General features: G+C 41.0%; 1 protein-coding gene across 3 annotated transcripts in view; it reads right to left on the bottom strand.

Moving 5' to 3' along the window:
- Positions 1-25,737, bottom strand: part of MICALL2 (MICAL like 2) — a 48,360-nt gene that overhangs the window by 18,329 nt on the left and 4,294 nt on the right. For 2 of the 3 annotated variants that reach the window (XM_075179581.1, XM_075179580.1), the window contains exons 2-7: positions 25,255-25,398; positions 11,998-12,046; positions 10,258-10,399; positions 3,578-3,738; positions 2,642-2,763; positions 963-1,919 (exon numbers count right to left, since the gene is read on the bottom strand). In XM_075179581.1, coding sequence (XP_075035682.1) covers positions 963-1,919; positions 2,642-2,763; positions 3,578-3,738; positions 10,258-10,399; positions 11,998-12,046; positions 25,255-25,397 — 1,574 coding nt within the window. In that variant the 5' untranslated portion in view covers position 25,398. Of the gene's footprint in view, positions 1-962; positions 1,920-2,641; positions 2,764-3,577; positions 3,739-7,964; positions 8,151-10,257; positions 10,400-11,997; positions 12,047-25,254; positions 25,399-25,737 lie in introns of those variants that run through there. The other variant, XM_075179582.1, reaches the window with a different exon arrangement.

Here is a 25,737-nt window from a genome sequence, read left to right as displayed (position 1 = left end):
AAGTACATTTTGGGACTACTTAAAAAGAAAGTGAAGTGTGGATACATAAAAATACTCTATAGCTCTCTAAATGTCATTAAACTACAACCTCAGGAGGGGGAATCTTGTTCTGGATGGTATAACATTTAAAAGTTCAATATTATAAAGATAAAACAATCTACAATTCTGCCTGCTTGTTATAAACGGCCATAACAGATGTGATTCAGTGTGCAAATCTCATGATCGTCATATATGAGCATAGTGTTCCATATATATTCATATAATTTACTGCTCCCAATTCTAAAGCGGTGCAGAATATTGGCACAATATAAAGATGTGTTTTATTATTATTATCCGCCTGATTTGGCCCATTCTTTATATAATGGTCTAGGTTCCCCAATTTAAAATTATCTGAAAAAAATAAAAAGATGAACCCTGACTTTATTAGGGGAAAACCCCATTATACAAAGTTGCACTAAATAGCAGATTCCCAATGAAGCTCTTTAAGGGAATGTGTTCAAAAATAAACTGTAAACTGTCCCTAGTTGTCTGCAGGGTACTGGACAAAGAACTGTAGGAAGGAGCGAGAGTCCTTTGCTAATTTTCTCCTTACTTTTAGAGAGTAAAACACCCCCTACATCTTTCACCCACTACTGCTGAAGCAGGAATTTCATTTGTAGATATCTTGGCATAAATGGACAGGTGACCACAACCATCCTTATTGACCACATTCCCCTGACAGTTCTGGTTTCCAAGGAATTAGGGACAGTGTGTTTCACGTCACATAGTAGGTCAAGAAACACATAAATATAAAAAAGTCAGAACCTTGCACAAAATTAAGTTGCAACTATTACAGCACTCTATCTACACGGAGGTACAATCGTTTATTACGGACATGCAACTGGCAATACAGAGACTCAATGATGACATTACAAGTAGAATCTACTTGAATAACCGTCCTAAAATAAGTCACACAATCGTACCTATTTGGTGTGGATATGCCGTTTGCACTCTCTGTCGCCCGGACCGATTTGGGAGAAGTTGATCCAGGAATATTTTTTAAGAGAAAGTTCCTAGCTTTATCTTTTCCAGCGTTAGCCTCAGGAGTTTGTGGTGTTACAGTAATAGTCACAGATCTTCCTGGCTCATTGGACACGGATGTTTTGGGAGACTCTCGGCCAGACGGAAATTGGTTTGCTGTTGGCTCTGTTACCGGTTTCGACAGGAAGAACGCTTCACGGGCTTCCTTATTTTTTGCAGTTGACGAAAGCCAGGACTTTGGTGTTGTGTTTTGTTCCTTGGTTTCATCTTTAGTAGCTGAAGACCTTCCAGAAGACAGAGAGGACACACTTGGGACATTACCTGTGGCACCGGTAACTTTGCTTTGTTGGCCAAATTGTCCTAACTCATTCTTAGCTTCCCTTTGAAAAGAGTTGCTCCGAGGCAAAAAGTTATCCAATTTACCAGGGCCTGACACATTTGAAACATTTGTCTTAGTGTTACCATAAAATCCAAGAGCTGTCCTGTTTGTGGGTTCAGTATTGATGGTGTTTGCAGAACTTGGACCATTCTTGATGACTGTGGATTGAAAGTTGTGGGTGACCTTATTAGCAGGCTCCTGGCCTGCGGCACCAGGAACACCGGTCGTGATCTTGTTATTGTCGACAAAGCCAACAGCAGTTCTATTGTTTGGTGCCGGGACGGAGGGACTTGGAGTGCTTTGCCAAGGTTTGTTGGTAGAAGTGCTGCCAGGCTGGGTAGTGTGATATGTCAGGTTACCACCTACAGAAGACACTACAGGTGTGTATGGCCCAGAAGCTGAAACATTGGTCGCTGTTGGGGAGGGAGTGTGAGTAAGATGATCTTTGCAGATGAGTGTACCAGGCTGTTCTCCTGCTTTATAACCACCCGGCTGCAACGTCCGTGAACACTGCTTACATCTGAAATAGTTAAAACACACAACTTTGCTTTGGAGCACAGAAAAATGTACACAAAAGAAAAGTGCAATCATGGCAGACAGCATATTTCACACACTAATTCCAATATACTGAAAATAAAGGTGGGTCCTATAAAAAAGGGGCAACCCAAAGGCCCCAGGCTGCACCACACTTCTCATGGACTGAACAACTGGTGGCATACTGTGGATTCCTACTGCTGCCAGGTTATTAACGCAGCGGACAGCAAGACTCTTCGGCTGCACGGTGGCTTAGTGGTTAGCACTTCTGCCTCATAGCGCTGGGGTCATGAGTTCAATTCCTGACCATGGCTTTATCTGTGTGGAGTTTGTATGTTCTCCCCGGGTTTCCTCCAGGTGCTCCCATTTCCGCTCACACAAAGACATACTAGTAGGTTAATTGGCTGCTATCAAATTGACCCTAGTCTGTCTGTGTGTGTGTGTATATGTTAGGGAATTTATACTGTAATCCCTAATTGGGTAGGGACTGATGTGAGAGAGTTCTCTGTATAGCGCTGTGGAATTAGTTACGCTATATAAATAATGATGATGACGACTCTATAATCCGCCCGCCGGTGATGCAGACAATTCAGTAAACTGAGCCGGCGAACTACCGAACAGGTCCTCAGATCCTCAGTTACTCCACTGATCTACAAATATGCACAGAACAAAGTCACGTAAAACACAGACCATACACAACAGACCCACCTGAAACAATTCCTGTGATACAACTTTCCGTCAGCCATGTGCCTCTGGACCAAATGGACATGTTTACCGCAGACAGAGCAGTTGCTGCTAACTCCGCTGTTCGGATTAATTTCTCTAATGCCCTGGGAAAAAAAATGAAAGGTTTATTGAGTTTGTGGCACAGGCCCCAGTTGCTTAGTAGTCAACACAAATGCATTATGGGAATATGGCTATTCAAATACGCTTGCAGAAGCTAACCAGGACTTTTTACATTTGGCCAGATTTATCTGGTAGAGTAATATTTAAATCTTAGCGACATATAATTACCCCACTACCTTTGCTGATAACAATAGCTTTTAGGACAATGGATACTTGAGATGGGTTGACTAAATACATGGAAGCCGTTTAATCTACTTCAAATGGTCTTTCACACGCCACACGCCTGCCATGCCTGACCTATTGCATTCACTTTTTGGTATACAGTGCCGAGAGCCAAGGATGTCTGCAGTCTTCTCGGGAGAATATTAGACACATCCCCTTATCCTTCTTACACTGGACATAGATATTTACACCCATTTCCAACTGGAAGACGAACCCCTTTTGGCCAAGCATGTTAACATCCTTAGATATCCTCCCTTATCAAGGTCAGGCCTTCTTCAGAGCTTCTCCCTCTTACAGTATCTGGAGCAAGTTCAAAGCCTCTCAAGTTCTCAGAGGAGGTTTAAATCATCCACCTTGTATAGTAACAATATACCAGGAAGAAGAGATCCTATAGTGGCAGCCCCTCCAATAGTAAGGTCTTTGTGAAGCCAAGCTACTATGAAGTTGGAGACCACAGGGAAACTAAACTCTCAGTCCATCTGGTAAAGAAACAGGGATCCCCAACAGTTACTGGGTCCAGAGAGATCAACTCTGTCATACACACTGAATAAAAAGAAGATCATAATATAGTCTTACTGCTCTAACTGGAGCATTTTCAATGACATCCGGGCTCCTGTGTGGTGGCTGCTTCGCAGGTGTCGTTTGAGGACTAGAGGCATTGTGGTTGGGCGTTTTCTTTCCAGCTGGCTCCTCAATGGCATCTGGTGGAGGACGTTTCACAGCCGCAAGGCCTCCAACTGGAATAGAAATTCATGTACATTACTAAAAGAAAATCTGGGGGGAAAAAATAACTAGATATAATTATATGGAAGTATGTGGGTTTTCAACTTTGACTCTTGTATTTATGTGCTAGATCAATCAATCAATCAATAACCCCCCGTCTCAGGATTATTTGTAGATCATGCCTTTGGCATTTTTTAAGCAAATAAAAGTTTCTTAATATCTACCATGGATTCAATACATCCTTGTTCCTCACTTGGAATATGCAGCCAATGTATTTATTTATGCTGAGCTAACCAGTGATCCATTAACCAGGACAATTCAATTACTCCACAAAATGAGTGTTTTCCACAGACTTAAAACAACACCGAGTTTACAGCTGAACAATACAGACATTGTGTTCCGTATTACCAAATGGAAAAGTTAACAAAAAAGGGACCAATTAAAGAGTGTATTTATACTTTTTTTTTTGTCTTTATTAGATAGTCTAAAAGAACATGTTCAAACCTCTTCCATGGTTCGTTAAGGGCAGGATCCCAGCCAACTTCTGATTAAACAGATCTTGTATTTATCGTGGAAATATTTGACTTCCGAGAAACGCACATCTTAATTCAGAGTACAAATGAGCGGAGTCAGACGCAAACAAATAAGGAGGAAGCTGGGAAAAGCAGCAAATTGGGGAATGCCAAATCATTTTACTGAGAGGTTTTAACAGAGTTTAATAACCTCAGGCCCAGGTATGTTATTTACGCTGCTACACGAGGGACAGAAAGTACTAAATAAATCCTAAACACAAGTACTCAGTCTACTAAACCTTTTTAACAGGCTGAGAAAAAACAAAAAAACACCACGAACAGCTTGCCAAATCCTTACCCCTCAGCTTAAGATCTATTATTGTTTTAATCATGTCCGATTCATCAGCTTCTCTGCAGCATTAAAAGGAGAACTCGCAGCAATAAATGCATTTTATACACAAACTCCACTCTCCTCCAGCCGTAGAACTGCCAAAGAAGGACAGGCTGATGTGTTTACGACTTTCAAATTTCGTCAGGCTCTTAATGGGTAACTCCACCCAAAACCACCGAAAAACGCCAAACTTGCCACCTTTTCCCTTCTCGGATCTCGCATAGGTGAGCTTAGATGGCAAGGTGTAAAGGGCGTGTCACCATAGCCACGCCCCCTGCTGTAATTCGCTGTATTGGTTGACCAGGGGAGGGTCCACCCCTGCCTGGGATCGGTGAGGAGGACTCCCTGAAATTCAGGAGAGTAGGCAACTATGGTTAAGGCAAGATACATAAAATAAGAAGAACTTGGTGCTGCTCCCATTATCCTCTATTCCGGCTGTTGTGGTCAGAGCATAGGAGCCTCTCTCCTGCTCAGGGAGGGTGTGTTTCGGTTTTGATTTCCAAGCTGGGTTCTCTACTGTGAGCTTCCCATTGGCATGCAGGATCAGGGGAGGCAAATATATTTTTTTCCATTTTCTTCTTTACTTCTCTTACTGAACTTCAGCAAAAACTAAAAAGTTTTAGTTTTCGGTGAAGTTCACAAGGTTTTAGTAAATATGGCAGTGAAAGGGAGGGGTGAGGGTCTAGACTGTGAAAGCTAAGACTGGTGTCTATTTAATCTCACCTAAGAGAAGTTCTGTTTAGACCAGTACGTGTGTTAAAACGGCATTAGTAAGTATTTTGTCTAACCACTTACTCTAGCAAGTGATTTCAACCTATTTGAACTTAAGGATTTATGTAGACTTCCCATTTGAGCACATGAAAATAATGAAGATTTAAGGTGAATCCATCTAACCCACTAGAGTTTACACCACCATCAATCCAGCACATGGCTACCGACTGTGTAAAACACAGGCGTTAACTGAAGCAATTATATTTCACTTAATCTCCTAGACATCTTTCGATATAAAACCTATAATAAATCCTGCTGGACCGGACAGACTGTGATGGTTCCACTTTAAAGTACATATAAAAAAAAAAAAAAAAGTTTATTTTCAATTTTTTTTTTTTTATGTGTTCCAACATTTCATCCTGATAAACATGCACCAATGTCCCAAACACCAGCTGTCTGTAACCACATGCTCACATAACTTTTCTGCTTAATCCGTGCGACTGCCGTTTGCCCCTCAGCACTGGGGTCATAAGTTTGAACCCCAACTAGGACCTTATCTGTGTGGGCCTGATTAATTAAGGAACGTAAATGCAGATGAGCGCAGTGTTTTGCGTAAAATCGCTCTACGCATATCCAGAACTAGAGCATAGACCAGTGAACCCAGCAACGTCCAATTCGTCTTCAAGCACAAAGAACTCTTATTACAGTGTATGGTTTCATGGGTGGAACGGGGAGGGAAATGGCGTATGCACATAGTCAATGTACACTAAGGGAGTGCCAAGATCGAGCGCATGCAGCAGTGCCAGAGTCAAGCTTTGGGCATCTCAAAGGTACGTGTTTATCTGTTGGATCATGGGCAGCACTTCTGCCTTACAGCACTGGGGTCATGAGTTCAATTCCCGACTATGGCCTTATCTGTGTGGAGTTTGTATGTTCTCCCTGTGTTTGCATGGGTTTCCTCCAGGTGCTCTGGTTTCCTCCCACACTCCAAAAACATACTGGTAGGTTAATTGTCTGCTAACAAATTGACCCTAGTCTGTCTGTGTGTATGTTAGGGAATTTAGACTGTAAGTCAGGGACTGATGTGAGTGGGTTCTCTGTACAGCGCTGCAGAATCAGTGGCGCTATATAAATAAATAGTGATGATGATGATGATCAATTGCACCACCTACAGGTCTGGTGTAAGTGCCGAGTGATAGCGATGACGGTCGCGTATGTATGCTAGAACATGTGTTTGCAATTAAAAGCTTTTTCAAATTTTTTCATGTTCTGTCATTAAGGACTATTAATTAACAGGTGACATTAATTGAATTTTTGTTTTTTCTTGGGCTCTTTTGGGACTTTTCTTCCACACACCAAAAATATACTGGTTGGTTAATTGGCTGCTGAGAAATTAACCCGTGTGTGTGCGTCTATGTGTGTGTTTGTCTGTCCAAGCTCCAATGGGGCAGGGATTAACGCGGGTGCCAAAATATTCTCTGAACAGCGCTGTGGAATTGATGGCGCTATAAAAATAGAAGATGAATATTTGCGAATGTTACTAGCAGTTGTTTCACATGAAACCATTTGCATTCAGGGAGTCCTTAAAATTATCTAATTTATACGGAAAAGGGAAATAAATATGACAAACAACTATAAAAATAATAATTCTATTAATAAAGTCCCCAACGATTCTGCTTTGTTTGTATAAACAGGTCAGCAATAGGCAGAGGAGCAGAACCTCCAATATCGCGTTACCAGAGTTCCACCACTGAGCTATGACAGCCATACTGCAGACAGATTCTGGTTAGATAAGTAAACATTTCCAGAGCTTGGGATTTCCCGCAACCTGGAGTGAAACTGCTGAGCGCTGGAGGGACTTTTCAAAGGATAATTAAATCAAACCAAGCGAGCTGTGACTTCAATCCATTTCCAACACTGCTGAGTTACTGCATGTTCAGTAGATAATGTCTTAACTGTCTTAACTATTTATCACTTTGTTTTCAGGCCTGTAACATGTTTTCTCTACAGCCATGTATCTAGTTGTTTAAGAAAACAGAAAACACAATTAGGAAACTTTTCTAATTCATCACAAGTTGTGTCATTGCTCAAAAATCAGCTCTAGCAAACTTCAGCTTGCAGCCCAACTATTAGTCAAGTGGTTTTACATGTGTGCGTGGGGGGCGTTGGTAATAGTTTCCATGTACATAATTTATGTAATGTTCTTGATCTATAAAAGCATGAGGTCAGAACCAGAGGTCATCTGTCAGCAGAGCCCACATTCCTCTCAGCGCTGTGCTTCTCCCTCTGTATGAGGAGCACAATTGAAAACAACCCTCTCGGGAGACTGATTCCTTTCATCCCCTTTCAATGGGAATGGGCTTTCCCACAGAGGAGGGGGGACCGCACCACCTCTTCTCTGAAAGCCATGCCAAGCACAGCAGAAAACCAGCTCTATGTGGTGCAGTCATACTGCAATACAAATTAAATGATTAATAGCTATTGAGACAACATATTATATACTCTATTATACACTTGTGACCTGAACAATTATAGGAGAGGCTAATGTAATAAAACTATTTAAATTTCAACCCAAAAATAGTTTTAGGTTGAGTTTGAGGAGATGAAATTAAAACTGTTACTTAACGTTGCATGTGCTGGATTTACCAAGGTCCACAATGAGCCCGACAGTCCCAAGCCCCCAGTGGTAGAACTAGCATTTGTGAGGCAGGTGCCAGGCACCTGGGCCCATAGAGATAATGGGGCCCGCTGCATGGCAGATGCAGAGGATACGGGCACCGGTTCCCTCCACCCTGCCTCCTTGCACCAGGGCCCACAGCTTGCTAGTTCCGCCTCTGCACGCCCCAACCCACTTCTCTCCTCCCACATTCCACCCGATTGAAGCAAGCAGAGCAGGTGTCGATGCTTGTCCTCTGAATTTTCTGTTCATCCTGAACGGGAAGATCGCGGGGTAGCACTGGCAGAACCAAGGGGGAAGGGGGGGGGCGATCGGGCAGGGGCTTGCTGCCTGCGGCTGCACACTGTGTGCAGGTCCGTTGGGCAGAGACAGGCAGACAGAGTCCTGCCAGGCTGCTCCTATTGTGTTTTAAACATAATCAAAGTGGCCGGGCAGTATACTCTCCTTGTCGAACGGATCTGCACACAGTGTGCAGCCGCAGGCAGCCTTACCAGTCAAAAAGGGGGCGGAGACTAAATTGCCCACCCCAAATCGCCCCCAGTAAAATAATTTTCTAGATCCGCCCCCGCGAGGGAGGGGCATTGAAACCCAGTTGGCTTGCATCAAAGAGTCAGAGCAGGTAAAGGGTAATGAAGTGCTCTGTGGGACCTTGTCCCACCTGGCATCTGTGTGGCACCCAAGTAAGCGTTTTTCATTTTCTCTCAACGTTGACCCTCAACTACATTTTTAGGTTTCAACGACATTATACTTTGATTTTTGAAGCTCCAAGGCTGATGTGCATCCAACAAGACTCGGTTAGATAGAACTGTACATGCTTGAGCAGAGGTGACTCATTTGTTTCACCCACTCCCAAGTTTTTATATTAGCCTTTATAAGCGTGCATAGACTATTCTGGTCTGAGTCGTAGATGATCAGACTATAAAGCAAAACAAAAAATAATTCCTACTCTAACCAGAGGTCACAATATTTTTTATATTTTCCTAATCTGAAAGACATATCAGCAAATCCACCAAAACTGAAAGTTCAGATATTTTTAAAGGTAAACATTAATGCAGAACATACATGGGACTCCATAACTCCACCCTGTCTGGGAGTCCCCTGGAGACTACCGCGATTCGGCGATACTTTCCTTACTCTTGCAGGCAGTGTGGTATGATAAACACTCACCTCGGCAGAAGCTAGGAGACCAGTAACAGGACTATATCAGACAGGGGACGCTAGTCACTCCTACTGGGCAGCACAGTGGCCTAGTGGTTAGCACTCCTGCCTTACAGCACTGGGGTCATGAGTTCAATTCCCGACCATGGCCTTGTCTGTGTGGAGTTTGTATGTTCTCCCCGTGTTTGCGTGGGTTTCCTCCGGGTGCTTCGGTTTTCTCCCACATTCCAAAAACATACTAGTAGGTTAATTGGCTGCTATCAAAATTGACCTTAGTCTGTGTGTGTGTGTGTGTGTGTGTGTGTGTGTGTGTGTGTGTGTATCAGGGAATTTAGACTAAACTCCAATGGTGCAGGGACTGATGTGAATGAGTTCTCTGTACAGCGCTGTGGAATTAGTGGCGCTATATAAATAAATGATGATAATGATGTTGATGAGGGGACCTATTTCACAGTCGATCAACAGAGAGCGTTGCCAACAGGGGGACCAGATTAGTTGAGCACAGGTAAGTAAGTCCATTACTAGTGAACTTATAGCACACAACACTGAATTTTTCTTCAGATCATAAAGTATTTTCCTGATGTGCCAAAGCATTCTACATTATTTAAGATGGCTGTAGAGGTACAGATCTGGTTTTGGCATCATATTCCCACAAATTAACCATAAACACTGTGGCCAGCTGTACTCCAGATCCCGGTCTGAGCCGGCTGTACAGAACATTCTTGTTCCAGTTGGCCGATGAGCGGATGTACCTCATGTGCATCGTCGGCCAATTGGATTCTCTGTCCTCTTAATTCTGATTGGAAGCGACTGTCAGATTGGTCTTGTGCCTAATCTGGTGGAAATCATCCATATTGGCTGACATTATTTGTGCAAGTAGGGCCAGCTTCACAGAATTCTGCATTTAATTCATCCCGTAATATTTAATAAAATTAATTGTAAAGTGTTCTCTAAATAGCTGGCACAATAGAGAACAGACATAATGGTGCATGCATATGTAATAATAAAGATCCAATATCAACATATGCACAAACATTTCATCTAAACATAACGTTGGGTGAGAACAATAAAGCTGGTTACTCACTAGGCGAGCGTCCATGGAAGTAGTTATAATACTGGGACACGTAGGTCAAGATGCTGAGTCGGTCTGGGACGCGGAGTTTGACCATATCCTCAGCATCCAGTAGAGCCGGAATCCCCAGCTGTTCCTCGGCAACACAGAAAGCCTGCAGCATGGAGAGACAGCAGAGGGCTCAGGGGACACATTGAATTACAAGAACAATGAGACAGACGTTACTAGGGCCGTTCTTCACTACAAAGACAGCTGGAGAATGGACTTCAAATCAGTCTGCTGTGTAAAGACATTAACCAAGTAGAAGAGCGCAATAAACAGAGCATTACTGCCTTATCAATAAAGGAGGCTGCCTTAATTAGTGGTTAACAAATATGCAAATTAAGCTCAACTCTCTTATATACATATTATTAAACATAGCTGGCAGGATACCACTAATGTGACATTAATGTATTGTCACTTTTATACATACAGGTACAGGATATTATGCAGAAACCCTTTATTTACAAACATACCATTTTTTCATGAGAATATGACCTCTGGGGGGCACAGTCCCCTTGAAGTCTATGTATAATAATGCACATTTGTTGAAAACTCTAGGGATATATTTACTAAACTGCGGGATTGAAAAAGTGGAGATGTTGCCGATAGCAACCAATCAGATTCTAGTTATTTATTTAGTACATTCGACAAAATGACAGCTAGAATCTGATTGGTTGCTATAGGCAACATCTGCACTTTTTCAAACCTGCAGTTTAGTAAATATATCCCAAAGTCTACACTGCAAAGTGACTCAATGGACACGATTAACTGGGCACTATTTATATTAGCTTTATTCAAACTGCACCTTCCCCATAATTGATAGGGGACCCTTCCCTGAGCAGAGGTCTCCGTATGTCCCCGTTACTTATTATTGACCAAGCACCTGAGCCCTCTCCCCGTCTAGGGTGCACAGAAATTGCTATCACAGAGGCAGAGAAAAAGCCCAGGTGATTTAAACTATCATATACAGCAGGGTCCCATGAAATGACTATGGTAACAGGGCAGGTACTCCCATAAAGGTTCTAGTATGGGGTGTTTTAAATGTTTTTAAAAAAATTAAAGTGGACAACTCTTTTCAAATTTAGTGCATCCCTAAATGAAATTATTCAGGATTCACCTAAATTCGGAGGGAATTTAGTGGGATTCAAACTTGGGTGGATGCAGATTTGGCTTTGAAATTAGTGCACAGGACAGAATAATCAGACTTTCTTCATTTTAATGTATATATTAGCAATCTGATCAGTATTTCATTTTATTAAAAAAAAATAAAAAAATATATCTGTATTCAGTGGAATCTTAAATATGGATTAGGTGCATCTAGTTTAATTCATTCTCCATAAGTAAGGTTGTTGTAACATTATAATTCCATCGTAAGATCTCAGAGACTTATGAAACATTTAGCCAAAGTTACACACCCTTTCACAGAAACATTTTGGGAGGGCAAATGTGATTACATTTTCAAAATACCAAACACACTAAATATTTGGAATAACTTACTCAAAGGAAAATTAAGCACAGAGAAGAAAACTTTGCTTAAAAATAATTATTCCATCATTGTGAGACACTTACGTGATGTAGAGCAAAGAATGTGGGAAACAACCAAAACAATCGTCCAACACGTACAGGACTATCTTATATCCTATCAGTTATAACTGTGTTACACACAGGGACCATCAAGACGCTAAAATAGATTATTAAAGGTGGACTTACCAGGTGATTGTTCTCATACACATTCTCCTTGCTAAGAGCATTAAAATTTCTGAAAATAATAAGAAAAAAAAATACACATCAGCTACAAATGGCTTTTATAAACCTCTTATTGTTATTGTTTAGCTACGTAGAAAATGGTGTCCTTATACTAGGAGAATTCCAAAAACTTGTATTTACAAATAATAATTATCCCACCCACAGTCAGCGGTGTAGTAGGATTTCCACACTTGGGAATCTACGGGAATATACTTATAAATGGTAACTTGTACAATTAACAGCAAAATATTACATGCAAGCCTCCAGTTTAATAGAGGAATTCAGTGTTAACCGTCATCCATTGTTTCCAGAGATATCTCAGTATTTATTTTTAAAATGTTTGGGATCCCTAATGGAATCAAACACATGACACATTAGCACATACACCGCTGTTCATATACGTTACATGATATATGTGATATAAGTATCATGTGATATTGACCTGACCCTCCCCCTGCAGAAAAATGTATAACATAATACAAAACGGACAATAAACTTCTAAAGCCAAACCTCTTGGTTGAAATTTAGCTTACCTGTGCAGGCAGATATGCTCATGCACGTTTATTTAATAAGTAAAAAAAATAAAAAACAAAACAAAGACACATCTACAACAGACAATTGCCAGGAAGCGATATGTATAGCAAGGAATGTTTTAATAAGTGTTTTTTATATACTCGCCACGTTGAGTTCAGTTCCAAAGTGGAGGAGAATCATCTGCTTGAAATCTAATTATTTCTACTTCTAAAAGGTTTCAATAATTTAGTCCGGCCCATTTAAGGATTACTTTGAGGACAAAAGTAATGACTTTTTTTTTGTTGCTTTTTATTCCACTACAAACCAAAGAGATGCAAAGGTGGATTCCAAATATTGTTTTTAATTTCAACAATATTTCTTTAAGAAATGGTGCATTCATTACAGGAAAAGACTGCAAGGGAGCCAATATATTCAGCCACAGATGTATTCCAGCAGTCTATAGTTCAATGTATGGGGGGGAACATGGTAGTCCACAGAAGGCTGACGGAATTATTTATAGGTATGTGAACCCACTATCTGTCTAATCACACTCCGGTTGTAAAGCCGGGCAACCAGCAGAGAAAAAAGTCACAGCCTGGATTCATTTTCATTGTCCCATCCTCTAGCATCAGTCCAGGTGTTTCCTGTACAACAATGTACAGTGATACGGCCACAATGTACAAGTGACAGAGCCCTACAGATAAAGATCTCGCAGCTAATGAGACAGGACATGCAAACAATGTGCAGAGCTAGCAACATCGATAAACAATACCCGATAATAAGGAAATTAACCATATAATCCCTACACAACCCAGCAACAATATCTCCTACGTCTAATCACACAATACCAACACTACAGCCAAGTGTCCAGGGAGAGGAGTCATGTGACTGGTCATTACAGTATGAAGGTGGGGAAAAAAAAACAAAAAAAACCTTCAAAAATATTTTATTATTTTTCTTGCAAGGGAAAGCAAACAAAAAACAAAACAAAACAAAAACTATAAGACTAAGGCTAAATACACACTGGAGGTTTTTCAGCCAATCACCGATAAACGACCGCTCGGCCACATATCTCGTTAGTGTGTATACTCACATGATGAACAACGATCATTCCAAAGTGCCGATTGTTGGTTCATTTGGTTGGTCGTACTGTTTAATAATCTCATTCCAATCACCTTACGATCCTGCAGTGTGTACGCACTCACGATCACCATCTCCATAGAGTTTACAGAGTCATGGTCTTTTCAGCCGATGCCGGCAATGAACATGTCCTGGTGACTAAATGTAGAGGGTGCTGTAGATGGAATAGTTTGTCTGTTCGTTTTAAGACTGAAAATGTAGTTTCAGAGTCACAGAAGCTAACGAAATTCGTTATGACATGTGGATAGCTATAACAAGGCGGTTAATCAGTGTGACAGGAATGAATGATTGACTATTGTGTTGTATTTCTCTAAACAACTAGAGGACCAGATGAAGAGCACAGATCTGAAGGTAAGTTGTGTCAGTGTGTACGCATGAATCCCTCAATCAAATCGGACCTTTAGTAGTTGGGAAAATCGTTGCAGATAACGTGTCAATTGGAAATTTCTTCAGTGTGTACCTAGCCTTATTATAACATGGAGCACAGATAAATGCTACCAGATATCCATTGCTAGCAATCTTGCATCGTCTGATTAATAGAATCTCATTGGTAGCAGCACATGTCCAACATACACTGTTTAATTACGAACAGCCATTGTGTTTGTTTTGTTAACATAGATGTGAGAAAGTTGTGTCAAAGGGCATTAAGATAATTTAGCTAAAAGGATCACTGAGCTACACTTTGAAAGATTCAATGTTGGCTCTCACACAAGCAGCTTTATAAACACCAGTGATGGGCTCCCCGCTTGCAAAAGGGCCACACAGAGCAAGTAAAGAGAGGGCACCGCATGCCCTCATCTGGGTATGCCACGTGACCTATCTCCAATGTGCAGAGGCCTAACCAATATTCATGAGAATGTAGCCTACTAGTGCAGGGGCACACTCGGGGGGGGGGGGATTTATGGTACCTGGAAAACCCCCCTTACAGCATGGGGCACTGTATGCTTGAGATGGCTTGCCCCATGTATATGATGGGGATAGGAAGAGTTGGGAGAGCAGCCAAGCACTGTCTAAAATTATAGACACTCCCATGCATACTGGTCATGACCATTGGCGGCGTGGCTCTCTAGAAATCCTGAGTTTGCCCCATGTGGTATCACTAGTTCCTAGTTTATTGATAAGCTGAACACTGGGTCGGGCCCAAAAAAGCAGTCTCATCTGCTTGGAGGTACAGTAATGGATCCAATAAATGTAATTTTGGAAGAGAAAGGACTTTCATGGCCCAAAAATCTGAATGCATGGTAGGAGGTTGGGGATAAAAAAGTATAATACATCACTTTTAACTTATACAGAATGCTGAATAAAAAAACAGCGCTGAGAAGTGAAAATAGAGTGCAGTAGAACTGTTTAGTTTTAAAAATAAGAATACAAATAGTGAATCAAAACACATATTCGGGAAATTCCCCAACAAGTCACAGCCAGTGGCTGAATGCCACAAGACTGCCTCTGTATCACGGCTCTCCCCAGTACAGGTCTGCAGTGAGTTCTAATTAAATCCTACGTCCTCTCAGTGGCCAGTATACAGCATGCACAACATGAAGCTTTTGGAACATTGGATAAACAGATTTCTTCTGTCCAAGTGAACAGCTGGACGCAAAGAACAAGTCAGATTCAGAGTATTTTTTCTGGCATAACAGGAAAAAATACCGAGTGGGAGGAAAGGCCCTCTGACTTGTAGACCCCACCACCCAAAATAGAATGCATTAGAGACGTTTTATCCTACTTGGTGTAGTTTCCTGCCCAGCAGGCCTTGCGGGGAGTACAGCACACACCCTCACTCTCACCCAATTCTAGGTCTTTTTATTCTTCGTTGGATGGGGCGCAGAGCTTTGTGACCAACCATTCAACTTGCAATTAAGTATTTCCTTGTAATTACTTTACGGTCGTTTCCTTTTGTATATTGCTTTGTAAGAATAGAATCAGGGAGCAGTTGACCTAGGTTTTGGCCCCAAATAATTTTACAGGATGGAAGGGAGTGAATAATTAGTCTATGGGGACTGAAAATGGACCACTGCTAAGACATTATTATTATTATTATAGCCTTTATATCTAAATGACAAAATATCATGCAGCACCGTTCAGAGGAGATTAAGATATAAGCAAATTATAGGACTTGAAACAGAAGGTAACGGGGCTCCTGCCCTAATGAGCTAAGTCTAATAGGTGTGGGAGTAATTGATGCACAAGATTGTGGAACAACAACAGAAGCCACCAGTAATAACGCAGCGATTAATGACTGGTATTTCTGTGCAGCGTCCCATGGTGTGGTAAGGTTGGATGGGGAGAGGAAGTGGAGACATGAATCTGAAAGTTGTGGCAGCAGCAGCTACATCCAGAGTATCATCATCATCACCAATTATTTATATAGCGCCACTGATTGCGCAGCGCTGTACAGAGAACTCGTTTATATCAGTCTCTGCCCCCATTGGAGCTTCCAGTCTAAATTCCCTAACATACACAGACAGAGACTAGGGTCAATTTTGATAGCAGTCAATTAACCGGAGCACCCGCAGGAAACCCACACAAACACGGAGAGAACATACAAACTCCACACAGATAAGGCCATGGTCGGGAATTGAACTCATGACCCCAGCGCTGTGAGGCAGAAGTGCTAACCACTGAGCCACTGTGCTGCCCCGTGCTACTCTCTGTTGCCGTTTTAAGGAGAAGCAGCGATAATGTGAGCAGAGGGCCCCAAGCTTCAGTGGGTGGGAGGCCCAATGGATTCATACCAACACTTCAAGTCACCCCTCCAGGACATCCCAGAGGACAGGTCGGGTGGCAAGTGCGGAAGGGGGGGGGGGGCGTGTTGATGTAATCAGGTCACGGTGGGCATGCTCCCTGCATTGCTATGCCCCATGTAGCTGCATCGTGTGATGGGCGCGGAGTGAAGTAGATGGGACTCAGGAGTGACGTCTGCTCTTCCGGGAGACTATAGTGTAGGCAAGGATGATTGGAGCATATTGTGTCTGCACTTGGTACAACTTCCCAATTGTTACTGAATGGCGATTTCATATTTTACCTTGCCATCATGGAGGTCAGGTTGTTATTATCATCATCTTCAGGTTGAGTTTTTGGGTTTTCCTAGTGTGATATTCACAAGAGAGATTATTTCACAATTTGACAGATGTGAAACTTTTTTGCATGCCCAGAAAAGGGGCCCACTCATATGCTCCCATGTAAATTTGCATGATGCGGCCACTTACGGCTGCTTGGCCCTGTATAGGTGGAACAGAGACGCTCTAACATAAGCAAAGTACAAGGGAGGGATTGTGCAGCTATAAACAGATGCAGATCAGGACAAACACACATATGACCCTGAGAAAGTCGTATTATATGCGGGGGGTCAGAGATGTAAATTGTGGATTTGTGGATAAGCCAACCCCATCATTCCCAATGCAATGGTTATCTGCAAGGCATTCTGGAGCAGGGACACTTGACCATTTGAAAAACAAATAAATAAAAACAAACATTACTGGACTGCAAAAATGCATTAAAACCCAAACCTTTAACTGCATTATACTTGCATTTAACCTTCAGCCACAAAACTCTCAAAGCTTCTGTTTTTACTCCACATCTGCTACAGGAAGAGCAAATACAGCCATTACTTAACAATACGAGATCAAAGGTTGTGCATAACTTCAATATACTTGAAGTAACAAAACTGAATAGTTTATGCTATCTGCTGAAAAGGCAGATGGTGAATTTCATGTTTACAGTTTTTCTACAGAGCAAGTCTGCAGATTCTTACAGTGGCAGGGTAGCATGTTACAGCAGCTCAACAGAGTGCAAATCAGCTTTTTACCCTACAACAGATCCCAGGTATTTTAATACTTCAATGCCTATTGCCATTTAAAATCAGTCTACGCGGAGGGCCAAACCTGCACAGAAACAGATAGTTTCAGTTTCTACTCACATCTGGGGGTAAATGTATCAAGCCGAGAGTTTTCCGGCGGGTTTGAAAAACCAATCAGATTCATTTAGTACGTTCTACAAAATGATAGCTAGAATCTGATTGGTTGCTAAAGGCAACATCTCCACTTTTCAAACCCGCCGGAAAACCCTCAGCTTGATACATTTACTCCCTGAAGTCTGTACACAAGATTATTGTAGTAGAAGGATTTATTGCACAATCTCCTACCACAGCAGATAAAATTATCACCTGTGAGCATAATGCAGCCAAAAGCAAGGAACAAAACACCTACAAAGCAAACACTTTATAGAATTTGTAAAGACCAAGAAATACAGACGAAGGCGTACAAAGGATCAGTGGGTGGAAGTTATTTTATGTCCGAATATGATAAGGTAACACAAAGAACATCACAAGAATAATCTCTCACTTGGTACACACTATAACTGTCTCATTAGCCATCTACCAAGTAAATCTCTACATGCCAGAATACCTTGCAATGCTATGCTTATACAGAATTTATATACACTTTTATAAAAAGTGTCCCACTGTCATTAATGTGATCAGACACACATAATAACCAGCAGTTCATAGTTTGACACGGTTTTATTTGACTTTCTGCCAAATCTAAAGTAAGAAGACAATGGCTGTACATGAAGGGCTTTCAAAAGCCAAGTTTCGTCTTTGAGGGAAGAGGCTATTTTTAGGCTGACCTGAAGTTAACACCTAAAAGCAGTTGATGTATTAATTGGCGGAACAAGCTCCTAATGTCATCTTGTTTAGGAGGTAGAAAACTTTAGTCTTCGTCTGCTTAGAAGATGATGGATATGTACAAAATACAAGGAATGTGGTCAAACATTAAAAAAAATCCTTCAAAAAGGAAATTCTACATATATAGTTTTGGGTGGAATTCAATTTCTTATGCTTTAAATGCAAAAATGCTACTAACTAACTTGAAATAATACCGTCAATTCTGTGGGTCCCAGGAGGGAACTGGACTCCAGGTAACTAGAATATTGTGTCAAAGGATAACTTTTATTTTGTCTATAAACAATACCATTAAAACTGAACTGGCCATGGCACAGCATCATCATCATCACCATTTATTTATATAGCGCCACTAATTCCACAGCGCTGTACAGAGAACTCATTCACATCAGTCCCTGCCCCATTGGAGCTTACAGTCTAAATTCCCTAACATACACACACACACACAGACACACACAGACTAGAGTCATTTTCATAGCAGCCAATTAACCTACTAGTATGTTTTTGGAAAGTGGGAGGAAACCAGAGCACCCGGAGGAAACCCACGCAAACACAGGGAGAACATACAAACTCCGCACAGATAAGGCCATGGTCGGGAATTGAACTCATGACCCCAGTGCTGTGAGGCAGAAGTGCTAACCACTTAGCCACCGTTCTGTTACAAGCATGAGGGTGATCTTAAAAGGAGAGCAATTTCAGAAAATGATGTAGTATGGATGTCCTCAGATGTGCTACATATAGCCCGGAAATGCATTAAATATTATTTCCTTAGCGACATACTACAAAGCAAGACTTTGCGTGTCCATAAACTGCATCTATGAATCCCACTACTACCTCTAAAGAGACATTTATACCAGTTCACAGCTCATTTGCATCACATTTTGACCATATAATCCATATGGCAGCATGGTGGCTCAGTGGTTAGCACTTCTCCCTCATAGCGCGTCACAAATTAAATTCCTTACCATGGCCCTTATTGTGTGGAGTTTGTATGTTCTCTCCCAGATTTGCGTGGGTTTCCAGTCACTCCAAAAACATACTAGTAGGTTAATTAGCTGCTATTAAATGTATTTAGTCTCTCTCTGTTTCTGTGTGTATGTTAGGGAATTTAGACTGTAAGCTCCAATGGGGCAGGGACTGATGTGAATAAGTTCTCTGTACAGCGCTGTGGAATTAGTGGCGCTATATAAATAGCTGATAATGATAAGACTAAAACCCAATATTCATGGAGTTCTACCTCCTGCAGTAATCTAGATCTGAAGGCTTAAAAGAAAATGTCCTGAGCAAAGTGTAACATGTGCAGGTTATGTGTAATCAAAACATTCACCCTTTAAATAATAAAAAAAAGGACAAATGAAATATATAAATGAATAAACCATACAAGGTTGGAAATGAGGTGACAGGCAGCTGACAACGACAATCTTTTATAATATTTATCTTTATTGAAGTTTTTAAGGCAGTTTCAACAGAGATTCACAAGAACAGATAAGTGGGTAACAAAACCACCTCATTAATACAAAATGTCATAATAACACACTCAAATAAATGTTATAATAGAAGAAGGAAGAGAAAAAGGAAAAAACAGAGATGGGGAAAGGTAAGGGGGGGGGGGGTGGCAATGTTTCCTAGTACAGATTATGCAAATAAACAATTCAAGTCCTAGCAAGGAGAGTAGGTGAGGGAACTGGTTTGTTTAAATGATTAAATTTATCGGAGTCCTGGAATTCGAGCCATGGGCTCCAAATGGAGTAATATTATTCAGTAACTTTATCAGCAGATGAAAGTAAAAGCTCATCCATAACTCTATAAAACTCCAATCTCTGGAACCACTCCCGGATGGTTAGGGGGTTAGGAGACAACGACAATCTTAGTCCACATTAACTGAAACAGTTTTCAGTTTGTAAACAAACGAACACCAAATTTCCACTTATAAACTCGAACTGTTGAATGCAGCAAAGGACTGGATATATCAATCTGACAAAGGTTTCAAAGCACAACTGGCATCACCACATAAAACCAGATTTTTCACTTTAAAACCAGTAAGGATTTAAATAAGGATTTGTCTAGAGGACTGTCTTAGAACCGAAAATTAACTTTAGTCATTTCCTTTCCATTCCTCAACTATACGAAGGTCATATCATCTTCGCAATTACACTTTACTCGTCCATTGCCCCCTCCGAACAAATACAGTCACAGGCATTAGGGAATAGCTGAAAGGAAAGGAGAGGACAGACAAAAATGGTTGCCTGGTGCGAATACTCTGTATTCATATGTGTTTCTTTGTGACCCTTTCAAATTGCAGTTATCTGAGAATTCCACACAGTCACAATTCCACAATCCTCAAACAATTCCACAGAAATATCACACATTAAGTGCATATGGAGATTTGCCCGACAACTCCAATAAAAACCAATATTATTTTTACCATTTATTTATATAACGCCACTAATTTTGCAGCGCCGTACAGAGAACTCACTCACATCAGTCCCTGCTCCATTGGAGCTTACAGTCTAAATTCCCTAACACAGACAGACAGACAGACTAGGACTCAATTTTGATAGCAGCCAATTAACTTACCAGTAAGTTTTTGGAGTGAGGGAGGAAACAGGAGCACCCAGAGGAAACCCACGCAAACACGGGGAGAACATACAAACTCCTCACAGATAAGGCCATGGTCGGGAATTGAACTCATGACCCCAGTGCTGTAATGCAGAAGTGCTAACCACTTAGCCACCGTGCTGCCCAATTAAAAGGAATGTGGACACTGTCCACTTAAATAACAGAATGTAATAGAACTAAAAGGTCAGTTTAGCTAATAGAATCACTATGACTATCTTGTTTGATTGGATACTCTCTAGAAGCGTACTTTATACCTGAATGTGAACAATCTTATATAAAGGACTACATGTGGTCCTTACATCTGGCCAAACCTCTGGATTATCTGCCCGTCTTTAGTTTTAAAATCTCTGTTACATATAACTTTTCACATATTACCCCCCCCCCCCTCTTCCCCTGTATACAATATTATTTACATCTAGATACCACTAGATACTCCCTGTAGCAAAGTGTATCTAACCGGTGAAACACAGAGAGGGGCAATTATTAAACCTTTGCATTTAAGGGAAGCAAGTGTCTGTTTTACATGTGTATTTTGCTGTGATGCAAAGTTAGATGCGTTTCTCAATATTAGACTGAACTTCTGAACTAAGTCAAGCTGGATGGGTGACAAAAATCCACTTCTGCATACTAAAAAAATGTAAACACACCCATAAACAGCGTGGCATCCTAAAATTCTTGTAACAGGTTATAAATCTATGCCTGGAAATAGCAGAATTGGCCTGCATATAGGCTTCCTGCATTCTTTAAGCAGCATAATAAATGTCTTCCTTATATTTATTGAATCTACTTAACCCACATGTGGCTAATGAAGGATATTGTGCAGTTTATCCATTCCAGGAGGTCCACGGGGACTTAAAATAAAATTAGGTTGTGTCACTGGTCTATGTGTAATTAAACACTGGCTAAAAATCGGATTAGATAGTGAAAACCCTTGGTGATCCCCTGTTATCAAGTGGTTTGGTCCAATCACTGAATGACCAGGTGTGTGTACATATTTCTTATATGCAAATTTCAAGCCAATGCCAGGATCTAGGTTAGCAAATAAAACTATTCAAAAAGGAAAGGGGACTTCTGGGTAATTTCATTTACATGCCAAAAGTCCCAGCATGATAGATTTTTTTTTTTAAAGCTGAATGTAGGTTTGGCTTGGAATCCCATACATACAAAACATGAACATCCTAATGCACCCCACCCCAATTTTATATCACCCTCAAATGGGATTCATCACCCAACATTAATGCTCAGTTAGAGATTTCACTTTATTGATGACAACACATCGGTCAGGTAACTTTCAGATTACTGCTGCTATTACCCAATATAGTATATTTAAAGATTTCCCAAACACTCTTATTTGAATTAAACCAAGGAAATAACCAGAGTATTAATTACTATTATTGTGAGATTTGAGGAGATTATCAGGGCAGCTCCCAGTCAGCAAAAAACAAGAGATTATAGAAAAGATTTAAAGCGAAATTCAAATAGGTGCCGGGATCGTGGCAACGTGCCGGAATTTGGCTCGAAGGTATCCGCGGCACCGCAATAAGGCCGATTTTCCTTCGCAACCCTATACGCTTTATTGTGGTGCCGCATCACCTTCGGTAATGCGCATTCCACATGTTACCGCCATCCGGCACCTAATGGAATATGCCCCAAAAATTCTGGACCCTCACATCACTTCATCTCTAGTCACTACACTAGAATTTGAGTTTGTTTATATCAGCTTGCTTCTCCTCAATTATTCCCTACAGGTTGGTTGAGATAATTGCACTAGCATCCCCAACACAAAATAAAGTTACATTAAAAGTGAATTTCAAATTTAGAAGAGTGAGAATCATTGCTTTATCAGTTAACCTATGTTGTAGAGAAAATCGTACTTTTAAAAAGTTTAAGGACTTAAAGCTACTAGCACCCTCTAAAGCAGCAATCCCATGAAAAAAAAAAAAAAAATATATATATATATTTTTAATTTTTACATAAGTCACTGTGGCACTGTTGGTATTTACCATTTTACAGGCTGCTATTAATGATTTATGATTCTGGACTGCCATGGCAACCACAGTCACATGGCACATGATGTAGTGAGCAGAGAGTCTTTGGAAGGCCCCTCCGAGCTCCTCTTTTTCCTCCCTGTGCCATCACATGACATGCTGAGAGTTTGTGTCTATGTAGCAGACTGACTGTCTGGCAGCCATTTTTGATTGCCAACCAGAGGACATTTGAAAAGTAAATATTGATTTGTTAGAAAGCTAAGAAAAAGAACTATGCAATGCATGCTTAAAGGTGCTTAACTTGCCATTTAAAGATAACAAATAATAATAAATCTTCTATGTTGGACTGCTGCTTTACATAATCACGCTACATACCTGTGGCTAAAGCATTAATACTGTCTGTGTTTACAGCATACTGATATATGAGCACCTGCCTGACCTATGTGCTAGCTCAGAAGGTAGAAAAGTTAATCAATAAATACTTCACCAATAACGCAGAAGAGAAATGGATAACAACGCTTTACAAGCCATCCTGTTATCAATGAGGACGACCTCTTTGTCCAGGTATAGTAGAAATGAACGCCGCTATGCAAATCACTATTAAAAATGCATAGTTTGGATGAGATTATATTTAGAATAATATTACATTGGTACCAAAATATAAAAATACAGAATGAAAACATTGCTCACAATTCCTGTTGCTATTCCCTGCTTGTCCAGCTATTCTGTTTTGGTTAAAGCACAGAGAACATATTTGGAAATGATATAAAGGGATGTATTGTGGTCCTCACGCAAGTTACTGGAAGACATGGGGGAGAACACACTCACACTACTCAACAACACTTTATAGTTACTAGTGTTACAAACACACCCACGGTGGTTATTTTCATCCCTCGATCCAGCAGTCATCAACATTTGAATGAATGCTACATTTATTTCAGCTTTAAAGCCAACACCCACACTTTAAGGAAAAATCTTCTAATAACATTATAAAACAGGTTCCCGAGACTGGACTACATCTTGCCCAAATGAAATGAAAGCAAAAAAAAATAAAAAAATGATTTTTGCTCGATTCAATTTCATATTCTATTTAATTGTTCTGCTTTGTCAAGTCAAGAACCTTAAGGCAGTATATATAGATATTATCAGCATCCGTGCTATGGTAGCGGTAAGCCACGTTCAGCCACTTGCTCAGTACTGCTCATGCTAAGGGATATGTTTACTAAACTGTGGGTTTGAAAAAGTGGAGATGGTGCGTATAGCAACCAATCAGATTCTAGTTTGCATTTAGTTAGTCCATTCAACAAAATGATAGCTAGAATATGACTGGTTGCTATAGGCAACATCTCCACTCTTTCAAACCCGCAGTTTAGTAAATATACCCCTAAAAGACCAATAAGACACGCACCCAGGGAATGCTTTAACTTGGAGCTGACCACAAGAAAAGTCTCTTCTGCACAGTTACTAGCAGCCAACACTTGTTACAGAGTTCCTTGTGTATTGTCTCCATAGAGGACAATCAGTCTTATCTGAATTGGTCTGAGCTTGTTGACCAATTGGCTGGACGCAGCTCAAACTTTCCGGCCACAGACAGAGAATCGGCACGTGTACACAATCTTGTTGAGCATTCTGTTGTAGTGAATAATCAATATAATACATAATGACCATATACAACCGTTAATTCACACACACAAGCCATGTATGAAGAGTTACTTTGACACCACACTCATAACAGCTGCACAACACTGTGCTCAAGCCATGAAGACCACAATCAGTGGTGGAAGTGGGGGTGTATACGTTATGCCATACCGCCACTTCTACTGCCTACAGTGTAAAACTATCCATTTACTTACATTCCCATCATATATTTCCTACCACCACTTATAAATGTCCACTTTGACCACTGCACTTAATACTGTCAATCATTATTCCCCCTGCGATGGAGGAGAGCTATACCCCAACATGCCCAGTCCTTTAAACGCTCTCCACTGAACTCTGTTAAAGTGTGTTCCGGACGCTTTCCTCAAAAGACAGTATGTGCTTTCTCTCTCACAATCATATAAATTGTGGGACTCAGTCTTGGCAGGTATGTAGCGTAGAAGAATTCACAAAGGACACCATTGCTGGGAATAAACACCTTACACATACACACAATTACTACCTTGTCAGAGGCGACAGTCAAGACTTCAACCAGCATTTCCACGTACACTGCATATTGAGAACAAGATCTGCCACAACATTCTAAATGACAACGTTCCTAAAGATATCTATGGGAACACTCACATGAGGTCAGGCCGGTGTTTGTGTAGTATGGCACAAAATGCCAGCCCGTCTCGGAACGAGGTGGTCATGTTGGTGACGCTGACGTCCCGATACCCATCGCACTGTTGCTTGCACCACTGCTGAAGAGCCTTAATCGCAGCCATCCTAGTGAGGATCCCAAAGGAAGAATTAGAAAGATCAAGTCAAGAGAAAGTTTAAGTAACACCATAAACTATTTTATTTGAAGAGAATGAAAAATCATCATCATCGTGTTCAAATGCATATATAGGAAAACAAAGTTCAGAATTTCCCTTGTGAAACATACAGGTTTAACTGGTCACATGTGACTTACTCCTGCAACATCAACTTGGTGGGTACAATGTCACTGACAGATTAACTCCATGTGGAAGCTCATTGCCTGGGTGTGTGTGTGTGTGTGTGTGTGTGTGTGTGTGTGTGTGTGTGTGTGTGTGTGTGTGAGCTACAAGTCCCAGCATGCTTTGC

This window comes from Mixophyes fleayi, chromosome 7 (assembly GCF_038048845.1).
Source record: "Mixophyes fleayi isolate aMixFle1 chromosome 7, aMixFle1.hap1, whole genome shotgun sequence".
NCBI lineage: Eukaryota > Metazoa > Chordata > Amphibia > Anura > Limnodynastidae > Mixophyes > Mixophyes fleayi.
This window is presented reverse-complemented; position numbering and strand designations above follow the sequence as displayed.